Genomic DNA, 24,808 nt, shown 5'->3' with positions numbered 1-24,808 from the left:
GTGTTAAGCAAGCATATGAAAAGATGTTCAACATCACATATCATCAGGAAACTGCAAAATAAAACAACAATGAGATATCACTATGCACAGGTTAAAATGGCCAAAGTACAAAATACTGACGATACCAAATCCTGGTGAGGAACTGCAGTAACAGAAATTCTCATTCATTGCTGATGCGAATGCAAAATTGTACAGTTACCTTGGAAGACTGTTTGGCACTTTCTAACAAAGCTAAACACACTTGATATATGATCTAGCAATCACTACTTGGTATTTACCAAAATGAACTGAAAACTTACATTCATACAAAAACCTGCATGTAGATGTTTATAGCAGCTTTGTTTATAACTGGCAAAACCTGGATGCAGCCAAGATGCCCTTCCGTAGGTGAATGGATAAACAAACTGCGGTACATCCAGACAATGGAATATTACCCAGTGCTAAAAAGAAATGAGCCAACACGCCACAGAGGAACTTTAAGTGGATATTACTAAGTGAAAAAAGTCTATCTGAAAAAGATACAGACTCTATGATTTCAATTATATGACATTCTGGAAAAGGCCCCAAAATCACTGCAGATGGTGACTGCAGCCATGAATTAAAAGATGCTTTCTCCTTGGAAGGAAAGTTATGACCAACCTAGATAGCATATTAAAAAGCAGAGACATTACTTTGCCAACAAAGGTCCGTCTAGTCAAGGCTATGGTTTTTCCAGTAGTCATGTATGGATGTGAGAGTTGGACTATAAAGAAAGCTGAGCACCAAATAATTGATGCTTTTGAACTGCGGTGTTGGAGAAGACTCTTGAGAGTCCCTTGGACTGCAAGGAGATCCAACCAGTCCATCCTAAAGGAGATCAGTCCTGGGTGTTCATTGGAAGGACTGATGCTGAAGCTGAAACTCCAACACTATGGCCACCTGATGTGAAGAGCTGACTCATTGGAAAGACCCTGATGCTGGGAAAGATTGAAGGTGGGAACAGTAGGGGATGACAGAGGATGAGATGGTTGGATGACATCACTGACTCAATAGACGTGAGTTTAGGTAGACTCTGGGAGTTGGTGACGGACAGGGAAGCCTGTCGTGCTGCAGTCCATGGCGTCACAAAGAGTCGGACACGACTGAGTGACTGAACTGAACTGATGGAGACAGTAAAAAGATCAGGGGTTGAGTGGGAGATAGATGAATAGACAGAGTACACACCATTTTTCAGGCACTGCAACTGTTTTTACAGTGGATATACGTAATATCCACAATGGTGGATATATGTCATAATATATTTATCCAAACCCAAAGAATGTAAATACCAACAACCTCAGATAAGCAGACAATACCACTCTAATGGCAGAAAGTGAAGAAGAACTGAAGAGCCTCTTGATGGGGATGAAAGAGGAGAGTGAAAAACGTGGCTTGAAACTCAATATTCAAAAAATTAAGATCATGGCATCCAGTTCAATTACTTCATGGCAAACAGAAGGGGAAAAAAGTGGAAACAGTGACAGATTTTGTGTTTTTGGGCTGCAAAGTTACTGAGGATGGTGACTGCAGACATGAAATCAAAAGATGCTTGCTCCTTGGAAGGAAAGCTATGATAACCCTAGACAGCATATTAAAAAGCAAAGCACCACTTTGCCAACAAAGGTATGTACAGTTAAAGCTATGGTGTTTCCAGGAGTCATGTATGGAAGTAAGTGTTGGACCATAAAGAAGGTTAAGTGCCGAAGAATCGATGCTTTTGAACTATGGAGTTGGAGAAGACTCTTGAGAGTCCCTTGGACTTCAAGGAGATCAAGCCAGTCAATCCTAAAGGAAATCAACCCTGAATATGCATTGGAAGGACTGATGCTGAAGCTCTAATACTTTAGCCACCTGATGCGAAGAGCCAACTCACTGGAAAAGGCCTTTATGCTGGGCAAGACTGAAGGCAAAAGGAGAACTGGGCAGCAGAGGATGAGATGGTTAGATAGCATCACCCACACAAGGGACACAAATATGAGCAAACTCTGGAAGAGAATCGATGATAGGGAAGCCAGGCCTGCTGCAGTCCATGGGGTTGCTAAAAGTCAGACATGACTTAGCCAATGAAAAACAACAACAGGCTGTATTTTGCCCTGATTTTGGCTGACTCCTAGCATGCACTTTGCCCTGAATGTCTGACTCCTAGCCTCTACTACTCCCTGACTGGCTGACTCTAGGCCTGTATTTGCTCTGATTGGCTGACTGCTAGCCAGTACTTTGCTCTGATTGCCTTACTCCAAGCCTGTACACTGCCCTGACTGGCTGACTCCTAGCTTGTACTTTGCCCTGATTGATGACTCCTAGCTTGTACTTTAGTTGATGAAAGCAGGGAAAACCACTAGGTCATTCTGATATGACCTAAATCAAATCCCTTATGATTATACAATGGAGGTGATGCATGGATTCAAGAGATTAGATCTGGTAGACAGAGTGCCTGAAGAACTATAGATAGAAGTTCATAACACTGTACAGGAAGAAGTGACCTTAATCATCTCAAAGAAAAAGAAATGTAAGAAGGCAAAGTGGTTGTCAGAGGAGGCTTTACAAATAGCTGAGGAAAGAAGAGAAATGAAAAGCAAAGGAAAAAGGGAAAGATATACCCAGCTGAATGCAGAGTTCCAGAGTATACCAAGGAGAGATAAGAGGGCCTTCTTAAGTGAACAATGCAAAGTAGTAGAGAAAAACAGTAGAATGGGAAAGACTAGAGATCTCTTCAAGGAAATTGGGGATATCAAGGGAACATTACATGCAAGGATGGGCATGATAAAGGAAAGAAATGGTAAGGACCTAACAGAAGCAGAAGAGATTAAGAAGAGGTGGCAAGAATACACAGAAGAACTGTACCAAAAAAGTCTTAATGACCAGATAACCCAATGGTGTGGTCACTCACCTAGAGCCAGACATTCTGGAGTGTGAAGACAAGTGGGCCTTAGAAAACATTACTATTAACAAAGCTAGTGGAGGTGATGGAATGCTAGCTGAGCTATTTCTAATCCTAAAAGATGATACTATTAAAGTGCTGCATTTAGTATGCCAGCAAATTTGAAAAACTCAACAGTGGCCACAGAACTGAAAAAGGTCAATTTTCATTTCAATCTCAATGAAGGACAGTGCCAAAGAATGTTCAAACTACTGGACAATTGCACTCATTTCCCATGCTAGTAAGGTTTTGCTCGAAATGCTTCAAGCTAGGCTTCAGCAGTATGTGAACCAAGCACTTCCAGATGTACAAGCTGGATTTTGAAAAGGCAGAAGAACCAGAGATCAAAATGCCAACATTGGTTGGATCACAGAGAAAGCAAGGAAATTCCAGAAAAACATCTACTTCTGTTTCATTGACTACACTACAGCCTTTGACTGTGTGGATCATAACAAACTGTGGAAAATTCTTAAAGAGATAGAAATACCAGACCACCTTACATGTCTCCTGAGAAACCTGTATTCAGGTCAAGAAGCAACAGAACCTTACATGGAACAACTGACTGGTTCAAAATTGGGAAAGGTGTTCAAAAAGGCTGTATGTTGTCACCCTGCTTAATTAACTTCTATGCAGAGTACATCATGCAAAATGCAGGGCTGGCATGAATGAATCACAAGCTCAAATCAAGATTTCTCAGAGAAATATCAACAACCTCAGATTTGCAGATGATAACACTCTAATGGCAGAAATGAGGAGGAACTAAAGAGCCTCTTGATGAGGGTGAAAGAGGAGAGTGAAAAAACTGGCTTAAATCTCAGCATTCAAAAACTAAGATCATGGAATCCAGTTAGATCATTCATGGCAAATAAAAAAAAAAGTGGAAGCAGTAACATTTTATTTTCTTGGGCTCCAAAATCACCATGGATGGTGACTGCAGCCATGAAATTAAAAGACACTTGCTACTTTGAAGGAAAGCTATGACGAATCTAGATAGCATATTAAAAAGCAGAGACATCACTTTGTCGGCAAAGGTTCATACAGTCAAAGCTATGGTGTTTCCAGGTGTCATATACGGATATGAGAGTTGGACCGTAAAGAAAGCTGAGCGCCAAAGAATTGATGCTTTTGAATTGTGGTGCTGAAGAGTCCCTTGAAAGTCCCAAGACCCTCTTGAGAGTCCCTTGGACTGCAAGGAGATCCAACCAGTCAATCCTAAAGAAAATCAGTCCTCAATATTCATTGGAAGGACTGATGATGAAGCTGAAGCTCCAATACGCTGGCCACCCAATGCAAAGAGCTGACTCATTGGAAAAGGCCCTGATGCTGGGCAAGATTGAAAGCAGGAGGAGAAGGGGTTGACAGAGGATGAGATGGTTAGATAACATCATTAGCTCAAAGAACATGAATTTGAGCACACTCCAGGAGACAGTGGAAGACAGGGAAGGCTGGTGTGCTGCAGTCCATGGGGGGTTGAAAAGGGTTGGACACCACTTAGCAACTGAACAACAACAAGAGAATGTAAAATATCAAGAGTCAACTCTAATGTATTAAACTATGGACTTTGGGTGATAATAATGTGTCAGTGTAGCTTCATGGACTATAAAAAATGTACTACACTGCTGCAGGATGTTGATAATGAGGAGGCTGTGTATGAGTGTAAATCTTTTTACTTTCTGCCAATTTTGCTGTGAACAAAAAATTTTCCTTAAAGTTTGTTAAGTTTTGAAAATGTTAATATTTATAATATTCCTGAAATTACACATTATATAACTATTTAAACTTAGGATGGAAAATTTTAGATGTCAACTTAAAAATTTATAAGAAGGTGTATCAGTTCAATTCAGTTGCTCAGTCGTGTCTGACTCTTTGCGACCCCATGGACTGCAGCATGCCAGACTTCCCTGTCCATCACTAACTCCCGGAGTTTGCTCAAACTCATGTCCATGGAGTCTGTGATGCCATCCAACCCTCTCATCCTCTGTCGTCCCCTTTTGCTCCTGCTTTCAAACTTTCCCAGCATCAGGGTCTTTTCCAATGAGTCAGTTCTTCGCATGAGGTGGCCAAAGTATTGGAGTTTCAGCTTCAGCATCAGTCCCTCCAATGAATATTCAGGACTGATTTCCTTTAGAATGGACTGGTTGGATCTCCTTGCAGTCCAAGGGACTCTCAAGAGTCTTCTCCAACACCACAGTTCAAAAGCATCAATTCTTTGGTGTTCAGCTTTCTTTATGGTCCAACTCTCACATCCATACATGACTACTGGAAAAACCAAAAGAAGGTATATGGTTTTTCAAAATTCTTTTTGGCATTCTGGGGAACGCAGAGTGAGGACTCTTAGTCTAAGACAATGGTTTTCAACAAAGGCTTCATCATCCCCTATGATGCATTTTTGGAAATTTGTGGGGCATCTTTAGTTGTCACTATAATTGGAGGCAGCAACTGGCATTTAGTGGGCACGGTGCCAACAATGCTAAACATCTTCCTATGTGTGGAGCAGCCCCACATGAGAATTTTCCAGTATCCTGTAAGATTTCTGAATGTCTCTGTACAATTATTTTTAATTATTTGAATCTAGCCCCTAACTTTGTTTTACAATAATTGCAAAGGATTACTAAACAGCTGTGATAAATGCTGAATTTTAGGGACTTTCCTGGTGGTCCACTGGTTAAGACTCCACCTGTCAGCACAAGGGGCATGAATTTGATCCCTGGCCGGGAAACTAAGATCCCATGTGCCGTGGGGCAACTAAGCCCGTGTACCGCAACTACTGAGCCTGTGTGCCTCAACTAGAGAGAAGCCTGCTAGATGCAACTAAGACCCAATGCGGTCAAAAATAAATAAATAAATAAAATTTTTTTTTAAAAAAATGCTGAATTTTAGAGGAAGGCAACTACTATATACATAGAAGGAAGACTATTCTTTTTCTTATGCACAATTCCCCAAAATGCATTTGCCACAGCCATGCCACTCGGCATTTGAGCTCCAATACCACCCCTGAAGAACACAGGAGGCTGTGTTCTACACACAGGAGGCTGGAGATTCTGTTTAACAGACTAGGAATCAAATACAATTAAATTAGTGGAGACACATGAAATACAAGCTTACACTGAATTTTAGTAGGCGATTGGTTGCAAAATACTTCATGATTATTTCCAGTTATTTTAAACAGGCTAATAATAAATCATTGGAGAAAATAACATACTGAAATTATTTATTATTGTTGACATTGCTTGGAGGTTTTCACTCTTACTCTGTCACTGTCGCCAGACGTCCACACACATTTTTACAGCTTCATGTATTATTGTTTCATTTGCCATCCATACCAAACCATCCCATCCCACCCCTATCATCTACCAAAAGATACGGGTCTCCATGGTTGTCTTAGTAGTTTAACATCCCCTTGGCTTCCACGGAAAAATCCATGTAATAGCCATTGAGGAGGTATCTACCTTCCTTAAAACCCAAACGAACTTTTTAGCCAACCCAATAAATCTGCTAGAGGGGACATCGGTCACTGCATTACTTGATGCTGCTTAGGCAACGACCCTCTGCAACAGAACTCAGGGCAGCAAGAGCTGGTGCTTCATCAGGGAGCAGTACCAACTCTAGCTTTTGAGAGCTATGCAACGACTGTGTGGCTCCTTCCGCAGTTGTTCTCCTTCCCTTCTGCTTTAATTCTTGGCTTTGAACTCCTGTCCCTATTCACTTCTCTCAGTTCTACATCACCTGTGCTTTTATGAAAAGCCTCCTTAAGAGACAACAAGTCAATAAAACAACACACCTAGTTGGAGTCACCACATTTTCCCCACTTGTCCCAACATTCTTATCTGGGCTGGTGGGAAGATCACTGCACCAGGAAGGTCCTGTGCTCTGGCTTCTGTGTGCCCTTAACTTCATTTAAGTCTCTGCACAATTGGCAGTGCTTCAAAGGGTCCTCACCTGACCCCCACACCAGAAACATCCCTGCTTGCCTGGCCACTCACCTTTCCCCTTAACCCTATGTAACATTTCTTCATAGTACCTTTCCTCCAGATGGTTACTGGTCAGTGTCTGCCTCCCCTTCAGACTCTAAGTTCTCTGAGGACACAGTCTGCTTTGATGGTCCTTTATCCTCAGTGTACAGAAGACTGCCTGGCTCACAGTAGGAGCTCAAGAAATTGTTGTTAAGGGAAGGAATCATTCAGCAAATCAGTGAAACCACTGCTGCTGAGTAACCTAGAGACCTGCTGTTGTTAATTTACTGCTTTCTCCAGCTTACAAGAATGCACTGAAAGTCTCCTATTTCATTTGAACTTATTTTTGATATGCTAATCCAGGGCTAGGGCAGTGTTCCTGTTAAGTGTTACCCACACCTAACCACTTCCAAATTTGGGTTGCCAAAATGACCAAGGGCTTCCCTCATAGCTCAGTTGGTAAAGAATCTGCCTGCAATGCAGGAGACCCCAGTTCCATTCCTGGGTCAGGAAGATCCACTGGAGAAGGGATAGGCTACCTACTCCAGTATTCTTGGACTTCCCTGGTGGCTTAGCTGGTAAAGAATCCACCTGCAATGTAGGAGACCTGGGTTCGATCCCTGGGTTGGAAGATCCCCTGGAGAAGGGAAAGGCTACCCACTCCAGTATTCTGGCCTGGAGAATTCCATGGACTATATAGTCCATGGGGTTGCAAAGAGACAGACATGACTGAGTGACTTTCACTTTTCAAAATGGCCAAAGCCAAACCACTACAAAGGTCTCCCCAGGAACCAGCAGCTCAGGACCAGACTCCAGGTGGTAGTGCTCACATAAGGAATGGTTTTCCACTCAAAATAAAGGGAATGAACAGAGATGGGTCCTCTGCCCACCTTGGGTTCCCTCTGCATGATCTGTCCAGTAACCACTGCCTCTTACCATCTCTTCCTTCTGGAAAGAATTCTATTCAGGAACCATATGGTCACTATGTTCAGCAAAATCTGCAAATAATTCCTCCTAAATATTCAAAAAGTAGTTTTAAACTTGTGGAAGACAACAAAATACTGTAAAAAACAGATATGTAGTCTCTTACTATTACCTTGCTCCCTCACAGGAGAGGTGTAAGGGTTGGTGGTGTCTAGTTCATGTAATGCCACAAAAAATGATCATGGTAAAAGGAAATTCTGCTTCCAGAAGCTACAAAGAGACCCAGATCTCCCAGATCAGCCGCTTTTCCTTTTATACAAATGGAAATCGGTAGGCCTTTTGGAAGAAGAAAATTTCAACCTACGTCTTATTACCCCTCTCTCTCCACAGCTTATGAACTCAGTCACTTCCTTCAGTGTAAACCAAGATTACTTGCATATATAAAACTCCATTTCTTTAACACATGGTGCATAAATTCAATTAATCAGGACTGTTGTAAGCCACTACCATTAGCACAACACTGTCCTAAGTGCTGTGGGTCACACCAAAGAAACAGACAATGACCTTGCTCAACATTAATCATTCTGAGTTTCTTCCAGTCTCCAAGATTTGAAATCAGAATAATATTGCTTTTCTCCTAACCCTCTAGGAAATTTCAGAAATAGGAACTGGAACATTCCTCAAACATAAGAAGAAAGGTATTAATGTAAAACACGAAGCAGTTACACTTGGTGGTATTATTAGTCTCTTTCTCTAGGAATCAACGGTTTATAATCTCATGATATAATTTCCCCTATGGTTTTTTTAAAATCTCATGTTACATTTCAGGCAGTAAACAAGGAACCCAATATAGGCTGAATTGGGAGCATTAACAATAGGAGGTTTTAATGATAGAAGTCTGAAAGGGGTTCTTTTCAGGAAGCACATTATATAAGAGTTTTCTAGACAAAAAGAAAATGCACTTCTTACCTCCTACCAACAAGTAGCTGTTGGGAAATAGTGTTTTCGCTTGCATAAGTGCCCTTGCATGACCTGAGTGGAAGAGGTCAAATATTCCATCTGCATATACTCTCACAGGCCTGTCAACTGTGGAAGAAAGAAAACATCATCAACAGAACTGCAGAATAAGGAATCCCAGTCACCTGATCCTTCCATCAGTACAACACTGTAAGAAGGTTTACCTGGAGAAAACACAATGTCTACATACCATCAGTTGCATATTAGTGCATGAAATTAATTTTACCAAGAAGTTCTTTTCAGGACATCAAAGCAGAGTAAAAACATAACAAAATTAAGATTGACCCAGAATGCACATTTTTAACTGCAGAGCATTGGGGAATTGTCTCAACCCAGAGTAGAGTCTCAGGTGGCTGAGTTGGCAGATTTAGACAGACCAGGCATAACCAAAGGGTTGGCAGAGTCAGGCCAGCAGGAATATCAAGGTAGGAGTGACTGGGGAGCTCAATGAAAGGCCAAACGAGTTCACCCTGGAGTTTGTCAGTCCCAAAGACCCCTAAGTCTTATTCCCAAAGGCAAAGACGCTGCTGTGGACCTCCTCCAAGTCACCATCACAGAGTGAAATTCAGCCTTGGTAGGAGTATTTACACCATAGAAATTGACAAGTGTTCAAGTCAGGGCTTAATTTCCTCTGGAGAGCCAGTTGTTAAGCATTTACCACTGCACAAAGGTCACTCCCTATTCTCTTTGATATCCTAAGATATGGGGCAGTGGGGGGGGGCACATGCCCCAAAGAGAGGAGAGTCAGGGAGCAAAAGTTACATGTGTGGTGCTCAGGGATGGAGGGATGTGACCCATACTACCGTTGTCCCTAGGGAGAAAGGTCAAGACAGACAGAGACTCTCAGTGGGAAATATAGTGCTCTGGGAAGTGCCATGTCTTCAGGAAGAGGGACACACTTCACCACAGCTTCCTGGGAGTCAGGTGACTGTGCTCAGAAGTGCAGAATGACACTTTTGCTGAGCCAGCCCAAAGACCCAGCACTTCCAATAAAAGGGAGGTACAGGGAGGTAGAGGGGCTGGGCGCCAATGTTTACACCATTCTGGACTCTCAAAAAAACTAGAAAGTGAAAATATAGCCAACTAAGGGCTTCCCTTGTAGCTCAGCTGGTAAAGAATCTGCTTGCAATGTGGGGGACCTGGGTTCGATCCCTGAGTTGGGAAGATCCCCGGGAGAAGGGAAAGGCTACCCACTCCAGTATTGTGGCCTGGAGAATTCCATGGACTATGTTGCAAAGAGTTGGGCACAACTGAGCAACTTTCACTTCACTTTCACAAGCTAAATATGGCCAACTGAACTCATCTCCACTTCCTCTCAAACACCACGAGAATTACAGAGAAAGAATTAAAAAGGGATAATCCCCCAAGGACAGAGGAAACAATGAAGGCAATGACAGTGGATTAGAGATGTCAACCGCAATTTGGAAAGTTGGTTGTCAAGTGCTGGGTATCTACAGGGAACAAGAATCAGAGGTGAGGCAGATGGGGAAAGGATTGCTGGTTGGTTGGCTTATGAGCCTAAGATTCCTACTAACTTTTTAAAGCCACATTATATTGATGTTATAAATTTTTCAAAAAGAAATCAATGCAAACTTCTGTTGAATGATCCTCAAGCCTTAGATTTAAAATTGTGATTATTTTTTGACATACTATAACCTCATTAATTCAGAACATAAATTGAAAGGAACATTACATTAATACATTCAGATGGTACAATGTTTCTAATAAATTAAATTTTTCCAATAAAAAAACTTGAGAGACTTTATTTCAGATAGGGAATTGCAATTATTCCCAATTATACACCATTTTGAGCAAACAGGATTGCCTTCACAGGATTATACTGTATTCTAAATAAGGCACAGTAAATAGAAAATACTTTGAAATAACAAACTGTCTAATGAGGGATCCTTGGTTTCAAAGCTCTTATTCAATTTGATTTCAATTGAGGAAAATTTGTTTTAAGATATAAACCCCAAGGGAAAGCAGATGGCAGTTTTGCAGAACTTTTTGTTATTGATTCAGAGGTGATCAAGATAAATAAATTCAGGAAGCAGGGAGGAAAGAAAAGTGAAGTGAAGAATGATGATATAATTAGGCTATTTAGTAGATCTTTGAAGAGTATTTATGGAGTTGATTTTGCAATAAGCTCACTTTTTTGAATTATAGTGTGTCAGCAATTGCCAGACTAAGAAATTCTGCAGGACCAAAAAAAAAAAAAACACCAAAACCCTGATCTGAGAGAAAGAGATGAAGAGGGGATCTTAGAGATTAAAAAATATATTAAAAATATCTCAACATATTGTAATGTACAGACATTATTTGGATTTGGGTTCAAGCAAACTATAAATAAATGATGACATAAGACAACTGGAGGGATATATGTATACATAGAGCTGATTCACTTCACTATACAGCAGAAACTAACACAATATTGTAAAGTAACTGGACTCCAATAAAAAAGAAAAGACAACTGGAAATTGGAACACTAGATATTTGATTATATTAAAGAATTACTGTTAATTTTTTAGGTGAGGTAATGGTATAGTGATTAGATCTTAAAAAACCAGAGCTCTTATTTTTAAGACATTATACAGAAATATTTATGGATGAAATGATATGAAGCCTGGGATTTTGTTGCAAATAATTCAAGAGGGGAGAATTTATGAGGCAAGACTGGCCACAGGATGGTGGTTGTTAAGTATGGGTGATGGACACATGAAGGTTCATTATATTGTTCTACTTTCATGAATGTTTAAAATTCTCCATAATATTTTTAATAGACTGTGGCTTAACTTAATTGGCATATACATTTGCTTTAATCTTTGGTTGGAGGTTTTTCTGGACATCCTTTTAGGCATCTGAGGACAAGGAAGCTACAGGTTTGGCAATGATCAAAAAGTCTCTCCACAGCCATGGTGGAAAGACCTTAAAGTAGCTCCCAATGACTCCCACCTCATGCTCTTCTTGCCTCTGTGCGATCCCCTCCCTTTGAAATGGGAGTAGGACCTATGCCTTGCTTCTAACCAGGAAAATATGACACCGGTGATAGATGTCTCTCCCATAATTATTTTACAGTGTATAAGACTGCATTTTGCTAGCAGACTCAATCTTTCTCTCTTGGTGGCTTTGAAGAAGCCTGATGCCATACTTCAGAGGGCCATGTGGCAAGGAATTGCAGGCCTCTAGGAGCTGAGGGTGGTCTCTGGCCGACAACCAGCCAGAAGCTAGACCCTTGGTCTTAGAGTTACAAGGAAATAAATTCTGCCAACAACCTGAGTGAGCTCGAATACAGATCTATCGTGAGTCAAGCTTTCAGATGAGAAATGAGCCGAGTGACACTTTGAAGGCAGCCTTGTGAATCTCTGAATAGAGGACTCAGCTAAGCCAAGCTCAGACTCCTTATCCATGGAAATTATGACATAATGAATATGCATTGTTTTAAGCCACTAGATCTGTGGTAATATATTAAATATCATACAAACTGAATACAATGGCAGTATAGATTTCCTGCCTACAGATTATTATGCTTTTTAAAAACTACTTAAGGTAAATTCCTGTTTATCCTAAATGACCACGGCAAGGTATATCAGATAAATGTGATGTTCTGGCAAAATGCAAATCTGTATACAACTCATTAACTGCCATGTTTCAAATAATTTATTAATAAATATGACAAACTACATGTAACACCAAAATGATGCTGAATATTTTCTTGAAGATCATGGATACAAATAATGACCACGGTAGAGTACTGTGGGTAAAATCTGATTACTTTAACTACCTGGATCTTACTTTCCAAATTTCTGTAAGTTATTCAGCATCTTAAAATAAAGGGAACAGTAAAGAGGGCTGTACTTAACACACATCTCACACCACATACAAAAATTAACTAAAAATGGACCATAAACCTAAATGCAAAGCTAAAACTATAAAATTTCTAGAAGACTTGAGAAAACCAAAAAGATACATGTACCCCAATGTTCACTGCAGCACTATTTACAATAGCCAGGACATGGAAGCAACCTAGATGTCCATTGACAGGTGAATGGATAAAGAAGATGTGGTACATATATATAATGGAATATCATTCAGCCATAAAAAAGAACAAAATTGGGTCATTTGTATTGATGTGGATAAACCTAGAGTCTCTGTCATACAGAGTGAAGTTAGAAAGAGAAAAATAAATATCATATATTAATATCCACTGGATCATCGAAAAAGCAAGACAGTTCCAGAAAAACATCTACTTACTGCTGCTTTATTGACTACACCAAAGCCTTTGATTGTGTGGATCACAACAAACCGTGGAAAATACTTCAAGAGATGGGAATACCAGACCACCTGACCTGCCTCTTGAGAAATCTGTATGCAGGTCAGGAAGCAACAGTTATTTTTTTAATTTATTTATTTTAATTGGAGGCTAATTACTTTACAATATTGTAGTGGTTTTTGCCATACATTGACATGAATCAGCAACAGCAACAGTTAGAACTGGACACAGAACAACAGGCTGGTTCCAAATAGGAAAAGGAGTACGTCAAGGCTGTATATTGTCACCCTGCTTATTTAACTTATATGCAGAGTACATCATGAGAAATGCTGGACTGGAGGAGGCATAAGCTGCAATCGAGATTGCTGGGAGAAATATCAATAACTTCAGATATGCAGATGACACCACCCTTATGGCAGGAAGCGAAGAAGAACTAAAGAGCCTCTTGATGAAAGTGAAAGAGGAGAGTGAAAAAGCTGGCTTAAAACTCAACATTCAGAAAACTAAGATCATGGCATCCAGTCCCATCACTTCATGGCAAATAGATGGGGAAACAATGGAAACAGTGAGAGACTTTTTGGGGGGGCTCCAAAATCACTGCAGATGGTGACTGTAGCCATGATATTAAAAGATGCTTGCTCCCTGAAAGAAATGTTATGACCAACCTAGACAGCATATTAAAAAGCAGAGACATTACTTTGCCAACAAAGGTCCATCTAGTCAAGGCTATGGTTTTTCCAGTGGTCATGTATGGATGTGAGAGTTGGACTATAAAGAAAGCTGAGTGCAGAAGAATTGATGCTTTTGAACTGTGGTATTGGAGAAGACTCTTTCAAGTCCCTTGGACTGCAAGGAGATCCAACCAGTCCATCCTAAAGGAGATCAGTCCTGAGTGTTCATTGGAAGGACTGATGCTGAAGTTGAAACTTTGGCCACCTGATGCGAAGAGCCACCTGACTCATTGGAAAAGACCCTGATGCTGGGAAATATTGAAGGCGGGAAGAGAAGGGGACGACAGAGGATGAGATGGTTGGATGGCATCACCAACTCAATGGACATGAGTTTGGGTAAACTCGGGGAGTTGGTGATGGACAGGGAGACCTGGTGTGCTGCAGTCCATATATATATTGGGGATATATGTATACCTATAGCTGATTCACTTTGTTGTACAGCAGAAACTAATACAACATTGTAAAGCAATTATGTTCCAATTTTTTAAAAAAAATAAATAAAACTTCTAGAAGAAAAAAGAAAAAAACCTTAGTGACTTTGACTTTGGAAAAAATTTCTTAAACAGGAACCAAAAAGGACACAGTATAAAACAAAAAAAAAAATTATATATTAAATCTTATTTAAAATCTTTATTCTTCAAAAGACATTTTTACAAATATGAAAAGGCAGGTCTTCGGGAGAAAATATTTGGAAAATATGTATTTGAGACCTGTATCTGGAATATATAAAGAACCCTCAAAACTCAATACTAAGATAAACAACTTTTTTAAAAGAGCAAAAAAATTTCAACAGCCATTTTGCCAAAGAAAATAGAGGATAGCAAATAAGGACGTGAAAAGATCCTCAACCCCATTAGTCATTAGGGAAATACAAATTAAGGTCACCCTGAGATATTACTTTCTACTCATTAAAATAGCTAAAAATTTAAAAAATTATTGACCATACCAAGTGTTGGGGAGGATATAGAGCAAATGAAACTCTCATACACTGCTGATGGGAATGTAAAATGGTACAAATGCATTGGAAAGCAGTTTGGCAGTTGGTTAAAAAGTTAAAGATATACATACCATATGGCCAGATAGGAGGCAATCATCAACTACATTACATGTGAATTCACATTTTTGCAGGGCATGTTATGGGTTTTCTTGATATTGTTTCAGATTCAGGCAATAATAAAAGGGTGATTATTCATTTTTTCTTATGGCTCTTTAAAAGGAGCTTGTTAACAAATGCCTTAAAAGTACATTTGGGGGACTTCCCTGGTGATCCAGTGGTTAAGAGTCTGCCTGTCAATGCAGGGAACATGGATTCAATCCCCGGTCTGGGAAGATTCCACATGTTACAGGACAACTAAGCCCATGCACCACAAAGCCTACTAAAGCCTGTGAGCTCTGCAGCCTGTGCTCCGCAACAAGAGAAGCCACTGCAACGAAAAGCCCACACACCACAGCTAGAGTAGCCCCCACTCGCCACAACTAGAGAAAACCTGTGCGCAGCAACAAAGACCCAGTGCAGCCAAAAATAATAAACATAACGAATAAACAAATTATTTTTTTAAAGTACACATGTATTTACAAAGCATATGTATTTCACTTAATCTTTCCATCAATTCTGTGAAGCAGGTAGGGGAGAAAGGACTTACTATCCTCTCTCACAGAGGGACAAATGAAAGCTCAGTAAAGCTGAGGAGCTTACCCAGCATCATACAACCGACTTAAGATATGATAATGTGATATATAATATGATAGAGTTTGAGTGCAAACCAAACTCAAATGTTCTTCTAACTCATGATGCCTCCTTGAAAACTACATGCCAATATGGAGTCTTTTTTAAAAAAGAGAAAGATAAGACTATTACTGAATGCCTAGTAATTATCTTTAGTATTGTTTTTATGTACAACTGATGTACAAAAAAGTGGCAAAAAATTAAACTTTTAAAATCTAATAGTTTCCTATTTATAAAGTTTACATAGTTTTTTAAAAATGTTTATTTTTATTTATTCATCTTGGCTGCCTTGGGTCTATTTGTGACATGAGGGTTTAATTGCTCCCTGGCATGTGGGATCTTAGTTCCCAGACCAGGGATTGAACCTGCATCCCCTATAGTGCAAAGCAGGTTCTTAACCACTGGACCACCAGGGAAGTCCCTATAGAGTTTACATAGTTTTATATAAACTTTATCATTTTCTTCTACTTATAGGCAGTGATGCTACTTTCAGTCAATGATAAAGATCGATATTTGCTTTTTAAAATACATTATTTTCTCCCATTCTGAAGGCTGTCTTTTCACCTTGCTTATAGTTTCCTTTGTTGTGCAAAAGCTTTTAATTTTAATTAGGTCCCATTTGTTTATTTTTGGTTTTATTTCCAATATTCTGGGAGGTGAGTCATGGAGGATCCTGCTGTGATTTATGTTGGAGAGTGTTTTGCCTATGTTTTCCTCTAGGAGTTTTATAGTTTCTAGTCTTACGTTTAGATCTTTAATCCATTTTGAGTTTATTTTTGTGTATGGTGTTAGGAAGTGTTCTAGTTTCATTCTTTTACAAGTGGTGGACCAGTTTTCCCAGCACCACTTGTTAAAGAGATTGTCTTTTCTCCATTGTATATTCTTGCCTCCTTTGTCGAAGATAAGGTGTCCATAGGTGCGTGGGTTTATCTCTGGGCTTTCTATTTTGTTCCATTGATCTATATTTCTATCTTTGTGCCTGCACCATACTGTCTTGATGACTGTGGCTTTGTAGTAGAGCCTGAAGTCAGGCAGGTTGATTCCTCCAGTTCCATTCTTCTTCCTCAAGATTGCTTTGGCTATTCGAGGCTTTTGCACAACAAAGGAAACTATAAGCAAGGTGAAAAGACAGCCTTCAGAATGGGAGAAAATAATAGCAAACGAAGCAACAGACAAACAATTAATCTCAAAAATATACAAGCAACTTCTGCAGCTGAATTCCAGAAAAATAAATGACCCAATCAAAAAATGGGCCAAAGAACTAAACAGACATTTCTCCAAAGAAGACATACAGATGGCTAACAAACACATGAAAAGATGCTCAACATCACTCATTATTAGAGAAATGCAAATCAAAACCACAATGAGGTATCATTTCACACCAGTCAGAATGGCTGCTATCCAAAAGTCTACAAGCAATAAATGCTGGAGAGGGTGTGGAGAAAAGGGAACCCTCTTATACTGTTGGTGGGAATGCAAACTAGTACAGCCACTATGGAGAACAGTGTGGAGATTCCTTAAAAAACTGGGAATAGAACTGCCATATGACCCAGCAATCCCACTGCTGGGCATACACACCAAGGAAACCAGAATTGAAAGAGACGCGTGTACCCCAATGTTCATCGCAGCACTGTTTACAATAGCCAGGACATGGAAGCAACCTAGATGTCCATCAGCAGACGAATGGATAAGGAAGCTGTGGTACATATACACAATGGAATATTACTCAGCCATTAAAAAAAATACATTTGAATCGGTTCTATTGAGATGGATGAAACTGGAGCCCATTATACAGAGTGAAGTAAGCCAGAAAGAAAAACACCAATACAGTATACTAACGCATATATATGGAATTTGAAAGATGGTAACGATAACCCTATATGCGAGACAGAATAAGAGACACAGATGCATAGAACAGTCTTATGGACTCTGAGGGAGAAGGTGAGGGTGGGACGTTCTGGGAGAATAGCATTGAAACATGCATATTATCATATGTGAAACAGAACACCATTCCATGTTCGATGCATGAGACAAATGCTCAGGGCCGGGGCAATGGGATGACCCAGAGGGATGGGATGGGGAGGGAGGTGGGTGGGGGGTCCAGGAAGGGGAACACACGTAAACCCATGGCTGATTCATGTCAATGTATGGCAAAAACTATTACAATATTGTAAAGTAATTAGCCCCCAACTAAAATAAATAAATTTATTTTTTTAAAAAAAAGCATCAATCAAAAAAAATAAAATAAAATACATTAAAGTTAAAAAAGAGTACATCTAAAGAAAAACTAAGTAAATTATAGTACAGGTGACACAAAAATAAGGCAAAATTAAATAAGGTGGCTCTTGAAACATGCATTTTGAAAGCTTCATACATATCACCATATGAACAGAACAATGCAAATTCCCTTTTTGTGAAGGAAAGTAAGAAAGCAGAACTGAGTTTCCCTTAGTCGGCTTTACTGAAAAGGAACCTATGAAACAATCATCTGGACTTGTCCTTTATCTCCAGGCAGAGGACTGATTCTTTCTGTCTCAGGATATGTACTAATAAACCTTGGAGGGTCATAGCTCCACAGCTGGACAAGTTCAGCTAAGATTAAAGGTGCCAGTTCCACTCAACAACAACAAAAAATAACCCAATCAAAAAATAAGCAGAAGACCTAAACAGACATTTCTCTGAAGAAGACATACAGATAGCCAAAACCACATGAAAAGAGGCTTAACATATCTAATTATTAAAGAAATGCAAATCAAAACTACAATGAGGTATTACCTCACACCAGTCAGAATGGCCATCATTTAAAAGTCTGTAAATAAGAAATGGTGGAAAAGGTGTGGAGGAAAGGGAACCATTTTACATAGATGGGAATGTAAACTGGTGCAGCCACTATAGAGAACAATATGGAGCTTCCTCCAAAAAGTAAAAATAGAGTCGCTATATCATCCAGCAATCCCACTCCTAGGCACATACCCAGATAAAATTGCATTTCAAACAGATACATACACCCCTATGTTCATAGCAGCACCATCTGCAATAGCCAAGACATGGAAACAACCTAAATGCCCAGTGACAGACAAATGGACAAAGAAGATGTGGTACATATATACAATAGAATACTATGAAGCCATCAAAAAGATGCCATTTAAAAAAAAAAATGCCATCAAAGCCATCAAAAAGATGCCATCAAAAAACAAACAAACAATGCCATTTGCAGCAACACGGGTGGACCCGAAGATCATCATACTAAGTGAAGGAAGTCAGAAAGAAAAAGACAAAAACCATGTGATATCACTTAAATGTGGAAACTAAAATACAATACAAATCAACACATCTACAAAAACAGACTCACAGATATAGAGAACAGACTTGTGGTTGCCAAGGGGAGTGAGTAGGGGAGGGAAGGAATGGGAGTTTGAAATTAGCAGAGGCAAACTGTTAGATATAGTATGGATAAATGAGAAGGTCCTATTGTACTGCACAGGTAACTAAATTTAATACCCTGTGACAAACCATAATGGAAAAGAATATAAAAAAGAATATATGTGTATGTATAACTGAGCCACTTTGCTGTACAGAAAAAACTTACACAACACTGTAAATCAACTATACTTCAATAATTTTTTTTTTAATGTGCTAGTTCCAACTGCTCTACTGTGCTCCTTCTCTTAAGGTTCCTCACCCTCTGACCTCATAGATGAGGTCCAGGAGCTAAAAGCTATGAGCAGCCTCTCTGAGAATTTATACGCCAGCCCCTGTTTGGGTAGACCTAAGCCTGTGAAACATAAAGTAGGCGATCGTATGAAGTCATAAAATGGGCTAGTGAAGGAGTTAGTGAAAGACTTTAGTTGCAACTATAATCCTGAAACATGCTGTAAACCCCCAATACAGGTCTCTTTTCTCTTTCTGAAGGGATGTTCAAGACAGCACCACAGAAGGGTGCTTACTAGTCTTGAAAATTACCAAACACTTCAAAAAGGTAATGATGTTTTTCTTGTTTTCTTAAACAATAGTCAAATAGCAAGATATTTTAAAAACTCTGTGAGCTTCTCTAGTAACAGTCCAATGCAACAACTAAGTAAGAATCCAATGCAACAACTAAGTAACAATCCAATGCAACAACTATTCTTTAGATAACCGCCACAATACTTGCTCCAACCACTAACAACAGTTACTCTTAAGCAGTGGTTCTAGCAGTATAGTCCCAGGACAGGCATTACCTAGGAACTTGTTAGAGATGCAAATACTCGAGCCTCACCCAGACCGAAATCTGGGAGAGGGGCCCAGCAGTGGATTTTAGCAAGGCTTTCAGGGGGTTCTAAGCAAGCTAAAGTTTGAGGACCACTCTCAGTGACTATCAGAGTGTGGTCTAAGACGAATACGTGCCTTGTAAGTAATCAAAGAACTAACTTCTTGTCACATTTTAACACTGATATTAAAAGTTCTAAGTAGGGCTTCCCCAGTGGTCCAGTGGTAAAGAATCCACCTGCCAGTGCAGGAGACACAGGTTCAATTGCAGATCCAGGAAGATCCTACAGGCCACGGAGCAACTAAGCCCATGTGCCAGAACTATTGAGCCTGTGCTCTAGAGCCCGAGAGCCACAACTACTGAGTCCACAGGCCACAACTCCTGAAGCCCACATGCCCTAGAGTCTGTGCTATGCTACAAGAGAAGCCTCCACAATGAGAAGCTCACACATTGCAACTACAGGGTAGCCCCCACTTTATGCAACTAGAGAAAAACCTGTGCATATCAACGAAGACCCAGCACAGCCAAAAAAATTTAAAAAAAAAAAATTTAAAGATGCTCTAAATAAAGGATTTTCTAACAGAAGTTCCCTTGGCCAGATGCCCACCAAACATCACAAATTCTCCTGGATGACTTCCCAGTATGGTCACCTGAGATAAAAGGGGAGAATTTCTGAGAGTAGTAGTTCACCTTTGCTCCATCTCATCCCTCCTCTAATGACCTGTGTACCACAGAGCCCACCGTACAGCTATTTAAAAATGCACCATCCAATTCTAGCTTGATTCTCAGGCTTTAAACCTCTTGGCGGGACTTCCCTGGTGGTACAGTGGGTAAGAATCCTCCTGCCAATGCAGGAAACACAAGTCCAATCCCTGGTCCAGGAAGATCCCACATTCCATGAAGCAACTAAGCCTGTGTGCCACCACTACTGAACCTGTGCTCTAGAGCCCGTGAGCCCCAACTACTGAGCTCACATGCCCTAGAGCCCATGTTCTGCAACAAGAGAAGCCACTGCAATGAGAAGCCCGTGCACTGCAACTAAGAGCAGCCCCGCTCACCACAACCAGAGAAAGCCCGAGTGCAGCAACAACGACTCAGTGCCACCAAAACTAAAATAAATAAATTATTAAAACAACAACAACAAACAAACAAACACTTGGCAGTTAGCCTACAGGTGCTCAGTCTTACTCAATCAACCTACAGCAGGTCAAACTCTCTCTGATTCTATTTCCAACTGATAAGCTCCTTTTCTTGTCCCAATCTTTCATTTGTTCATTCATTCATTCACAAAGTATTTACTGAGCATACAGTACTTCTCCAGGTACTGGTAAAACAGCAGTGGGCACGGAGATGGCCCTCTCACTACAGAAGATCGTAGCTTCTGTCTTGTTCACACACTCGCCAGCCTCCAGTTCAAAGTCTGAGCATGTTCTCACTGAGCTCCACGGGCTGCCATGGTGCATGCTCCACAGGGCAGCCCATCGTGGTGGACAAAGCAGGGGTAGGAGGTGAAAGGGACTTGAGATCGAATCCCAGCTCTACCAGTCAGCTAGGACATTTGACAAGTTACTTTCCAGTTCTCCAAGTGTCACCTGCCTTGTCAGCCGAGAGGGCACAAAAATACCCACCTTAACCAGTTTTTGCAAAAATTAGAGTACACACAGGGCACAGCACCTAGCAGATGGAGAGCAAGTTCGAATCCCCTTTCCTCTCCCTTAGAAAAGTAGGATCCTTTTCTGCTCGGGCCTAAAGCTCATCCTTTAACTTGAAGTCAAGTCTGTTCTCTTCATAACCACCTGGACTTTCATTCCACCTTTTAGATTTATTGCTGCGTCAGCATTTCTCAGGCCATGATCTATAGGTTAGCAACTTCAGAATCCCCTGGGCTATTTGTTAAAAATGCAGATGCCTGGGCACCATCCTAGATTTAGGAGTCTGGGAGAGTGAGCAAAACCTCTGCTGCTTACAAACTTACCAGGTGTTTCTTTGCACACTGGTTTAGCTGCTCTGCACTATCTCCTCAAGGCTTTTCTTGCCTAAATTTTCACAAGAAGTCATTATAAGGACTTCCTTGGTGATCCAGTGGTTAAGAATCCGCCTGTCAACACAGGTAACGTGGGTTCAATCCCTGGTCCCAGAACTAAGATCCCACGTGCCACAGGGCAACTAAGCCTGTGTGCCACAACTACTGCGCCTGTGTGCCACAACTAGAGAGCAGCCCCACTCACCATAACTAGGGAAAGCCCACACAGCAACAAAGACCCAGTGTGGCCAAAAATAAATAAGTAAATTTAAACAAAGAAGTCACTACAAAGCCCTCTAACTGCCTGCTCTGCTCCTCACTTCACTCCCTCGAAGCTCTTCTTAAAGGGCCAGCAGAGTGTCATGGCCAACAGATCAAGCTTGAGCATAAACAGGTTTGAGATCCAATCCCAGCTTTAGCACTTACCAGTGGCTCTCAAAGCGTGGTTCCCCAGCAGCAGCCTCACCTGGGAACTTCTTAGAGACGCACATTCTTGGGTCTCACCCCAGTTGGACTGAATCAGGGGGTAAGGCCCAGCCACCTGTGTTTTAATAAGCCCTCTGGGTTATTCTGAGACAGACTCAAATGTGAGAAACACTGCCACTTACTAGCTAAATGATCTTCTGCAGATTCACAGCTTCTCTAAAGTAGTGGTCCCCAAACTTTTTGGCACCAGGAACGGGTTTTGTGGGAGACAATTTTTCCATGGACTGATTTGGGGATGATTCAAGTGCATTACATTTATTGTGCACTTTATTTCTATCATTATTACATCAGCTCCACCTCAGATCATCAGGCACTAGATCCTGGAGGCTGGGGACCCCTGGTCTAAAGCCTTCACTTCCTCACCTGTGAAATACTAAAAGTATCAACCACATAGGGTTGTGATAGTGAAATGACAATAAAGATAAAGAACTTAGTGTACAATAAGTACTTAATAAATATCTGCTGCTGTTAAGCAAACTGTCCTTTGTCCCATGGACTCTATTACATTTGGGATGTTTGTTTTTTCGGCTGGCGAGTGGAAACCATATAATTATGCCATCTCAAATGGCTCAAGGCTCACCTGCTGGTCTAGTCTTATTTTTCACTCCATCCCAATCGACAGGAATGCCACTCACTCACTCCCTATCATTGTGCTTTCGCTATTCCTATCTCACGCCCACAATATCCTTCCATTTTCTGCCCACAAAGAACCCATCGTACTTTTTCCAAAAGATCAGCTCAGGTCTGGGATTAGGTCTTGCCTGACTGCTTGAAGCCAAATGAATCTGCCCTTCTCAAAACTGTCAGCTATCATTTGTGCTGCAGGATTTAACCCCTAAGCACATGCATGCAAGCTGCTGGTGGGTTTTTATTTCCTATCTAGTTGTCTTGTCTCTTTAATTATAATGAACACTCTTAGGAAACAGAGATAGCACCTTACAGTTCTTTTTACATCTCTTCCCTCGCCATCTCTGGTAGGGGCTAAAGGAATGAATGGTAAATTCCTAGAGCAGAGCCAGGGCACACTTGGAGAAATTTTAAAACACAGACTTTTAAGAATGATAATAATTACAGTACCATAGGTTTGTCTATGACTTCACAGTTTTAAAAAAATGCAATGGTATGTTTAACGCAATCTAGTTGTCATAAAAAGCCTGCTTAGGAATCCTGGCCCTGTTTGCACATGAGGAAACAGATTCAGGCTGTTCTCATGACTCGCCCAGGCAGGAGAAAGTAAAGAAGAGAGCTGGGGCTCCAACTCCAGGGTCCTGCAACATCTTTTCCTTGGCTACTTTGCTTGGTCCAGTTGATCGCCATCGGCGTTTACCCTTCCCACCTTGTGCGATCACCTCTAGATGCATGTCTCCAATTTGAAGCGAGAGCTGCTCACATAATGATGGGCCTTTCTGCCACTTGAGATGTCAGGACAGGGCCCGTCCAGAGAATAAGTAGTACAGCCTCACCTGGTGTCCCTAAGCGGGCTTGAGCAATGGTCAGTTTCTCATGGGGTGCTTGGCACTGACAACTGGTTTCATCTGCAAATGGGGCAGGTGCAGTCAGGGTCTAGAAGGAAAAAAGAGAAAGGGAGTAAGTTTAGTCTGACAGCCTTGGCTTTGGCACTGACTTCCCCTGAAGTTTTATTTCTGTTGGCCACATGTGGATGATTAAGTAGAAGATATCCACTCAGTCTTTCAGAGAAATATCATACTGTTAGAAAGAAAAACAGGGATATTGTTCATGAAGGCTTTTGTTTTTTCTGACTGATGCTTCAGCAATAAGCTCTCCAGCATGTACTATCTGCCAGGTACCAGACGTGGTGCTCTGGACATGGTCTCTCCCCCAGGCCCTGCAACACCCTACGATGGCTAGACACTGCTCTCCTCCTATAGGCATTCTGTCCTTCTACAGCACAGGACGATATCATCTCTGCATCACAGAAAAGGAAACTGAGGCTTTAGCAGGATTAAGGAACATGCCAAGTCATGCCCTCTGGAAAGGCACAATGCTCAGCTTGGAGCATTTCACAAACAACCAGGGCAGACTTCAAACATTCAGACTTACCCACACCCGGGGGTACTCGGCTGGAAGGAATGCCATGGTCAGAAGTGTGGCAGACATCTGTATTTCACACACAGCGGCCTGGCCAATCACAAACTCTGACGTCTCTATAGCGCAAAGGCCCAAGCGGTTCTCTGTGCCCGGGGAGGGCCTAAAAGCCCAGCATTTCTGGCGGGCTGCAGATAACTGCTCCTCTCTGGTCGTTCCAACAGCCACCAACGGCTGGAGGCCCCGCCCCAGGCAGCTCAGGCTGGGGCTCTGGGGAGCGCTGTCAGAGAGATGTAGTCACTTGGAAGCCTGCCCAGGAAGTGGCTCTGCATTTTTGAGTCAGCCTCTTAAAATGAAAACCTCACTCTCTCTAGACAGAGGAAGACAAAGTGAGCCGTATTTCTGTAAACAAGGGGCAAGTGCAATCCAGAATCCATCTGTCGTC

The 24,808-nt window shown here is 41.1% G+C and overlaps 1 protein-coding gene across 4 annotated transcripts in view; it reads right to left on the bottom strand.

The window, feature by feature from the left end:
• PCYT1B (phosphate cytidylyltransferase 1B, choline) overlaps positions 1 to 24,808 on the bottom strand; it is a 123,950-nt gene that overhangs the window by 61,223 nt on the left and 37,919 nt on the right. For all 4 annotated transcript variants that reach the window (XR_014076239.1, XM_081567922.1, XM_081567921.1 and 1 more), the window contains exons 2-3: positions 23,781 to 23,880; positions 8,785 to 8,901 (exon numbers count right to left, since the gene is read on the bottom strand). Coding sequence is in view for 3 of the 4 variants with exons in the window: in XM_081567922.1 (XP_081424048.1) it covers positions 8,785 to 8,901; positions 23,781 to 23,880 (217 nt within the window). In the remaining variant the exon portion in view is untranslated. The remainder of the gene's footprint in view (positions 1 to 8,784; positions 8,902 to 23,780; positions 23,881 to 24,808) is intronic.

The sequence above is a fragment of the Giraffa tippelskirchi genome, chromosome X (genome assembly GCF_054371585.1).
Source record: "Giraffa tippelskirchi isolate mGirTip1 chromosome X, T2T-mGirTip1v1.2.pri, whole genome shotgun sequence".
Classification (NCBI taxonomy): Eukaryota; Metazoa; Chordata; class Mammalia; order Artiodactyla; family Giraffidae; genus Giraffa; species Giraffa tippelskirchi.
Note: the sequence above shows the minus strand (reverse complement) of the source record. Positions and strands in the feature narration are given on the sequence as shown.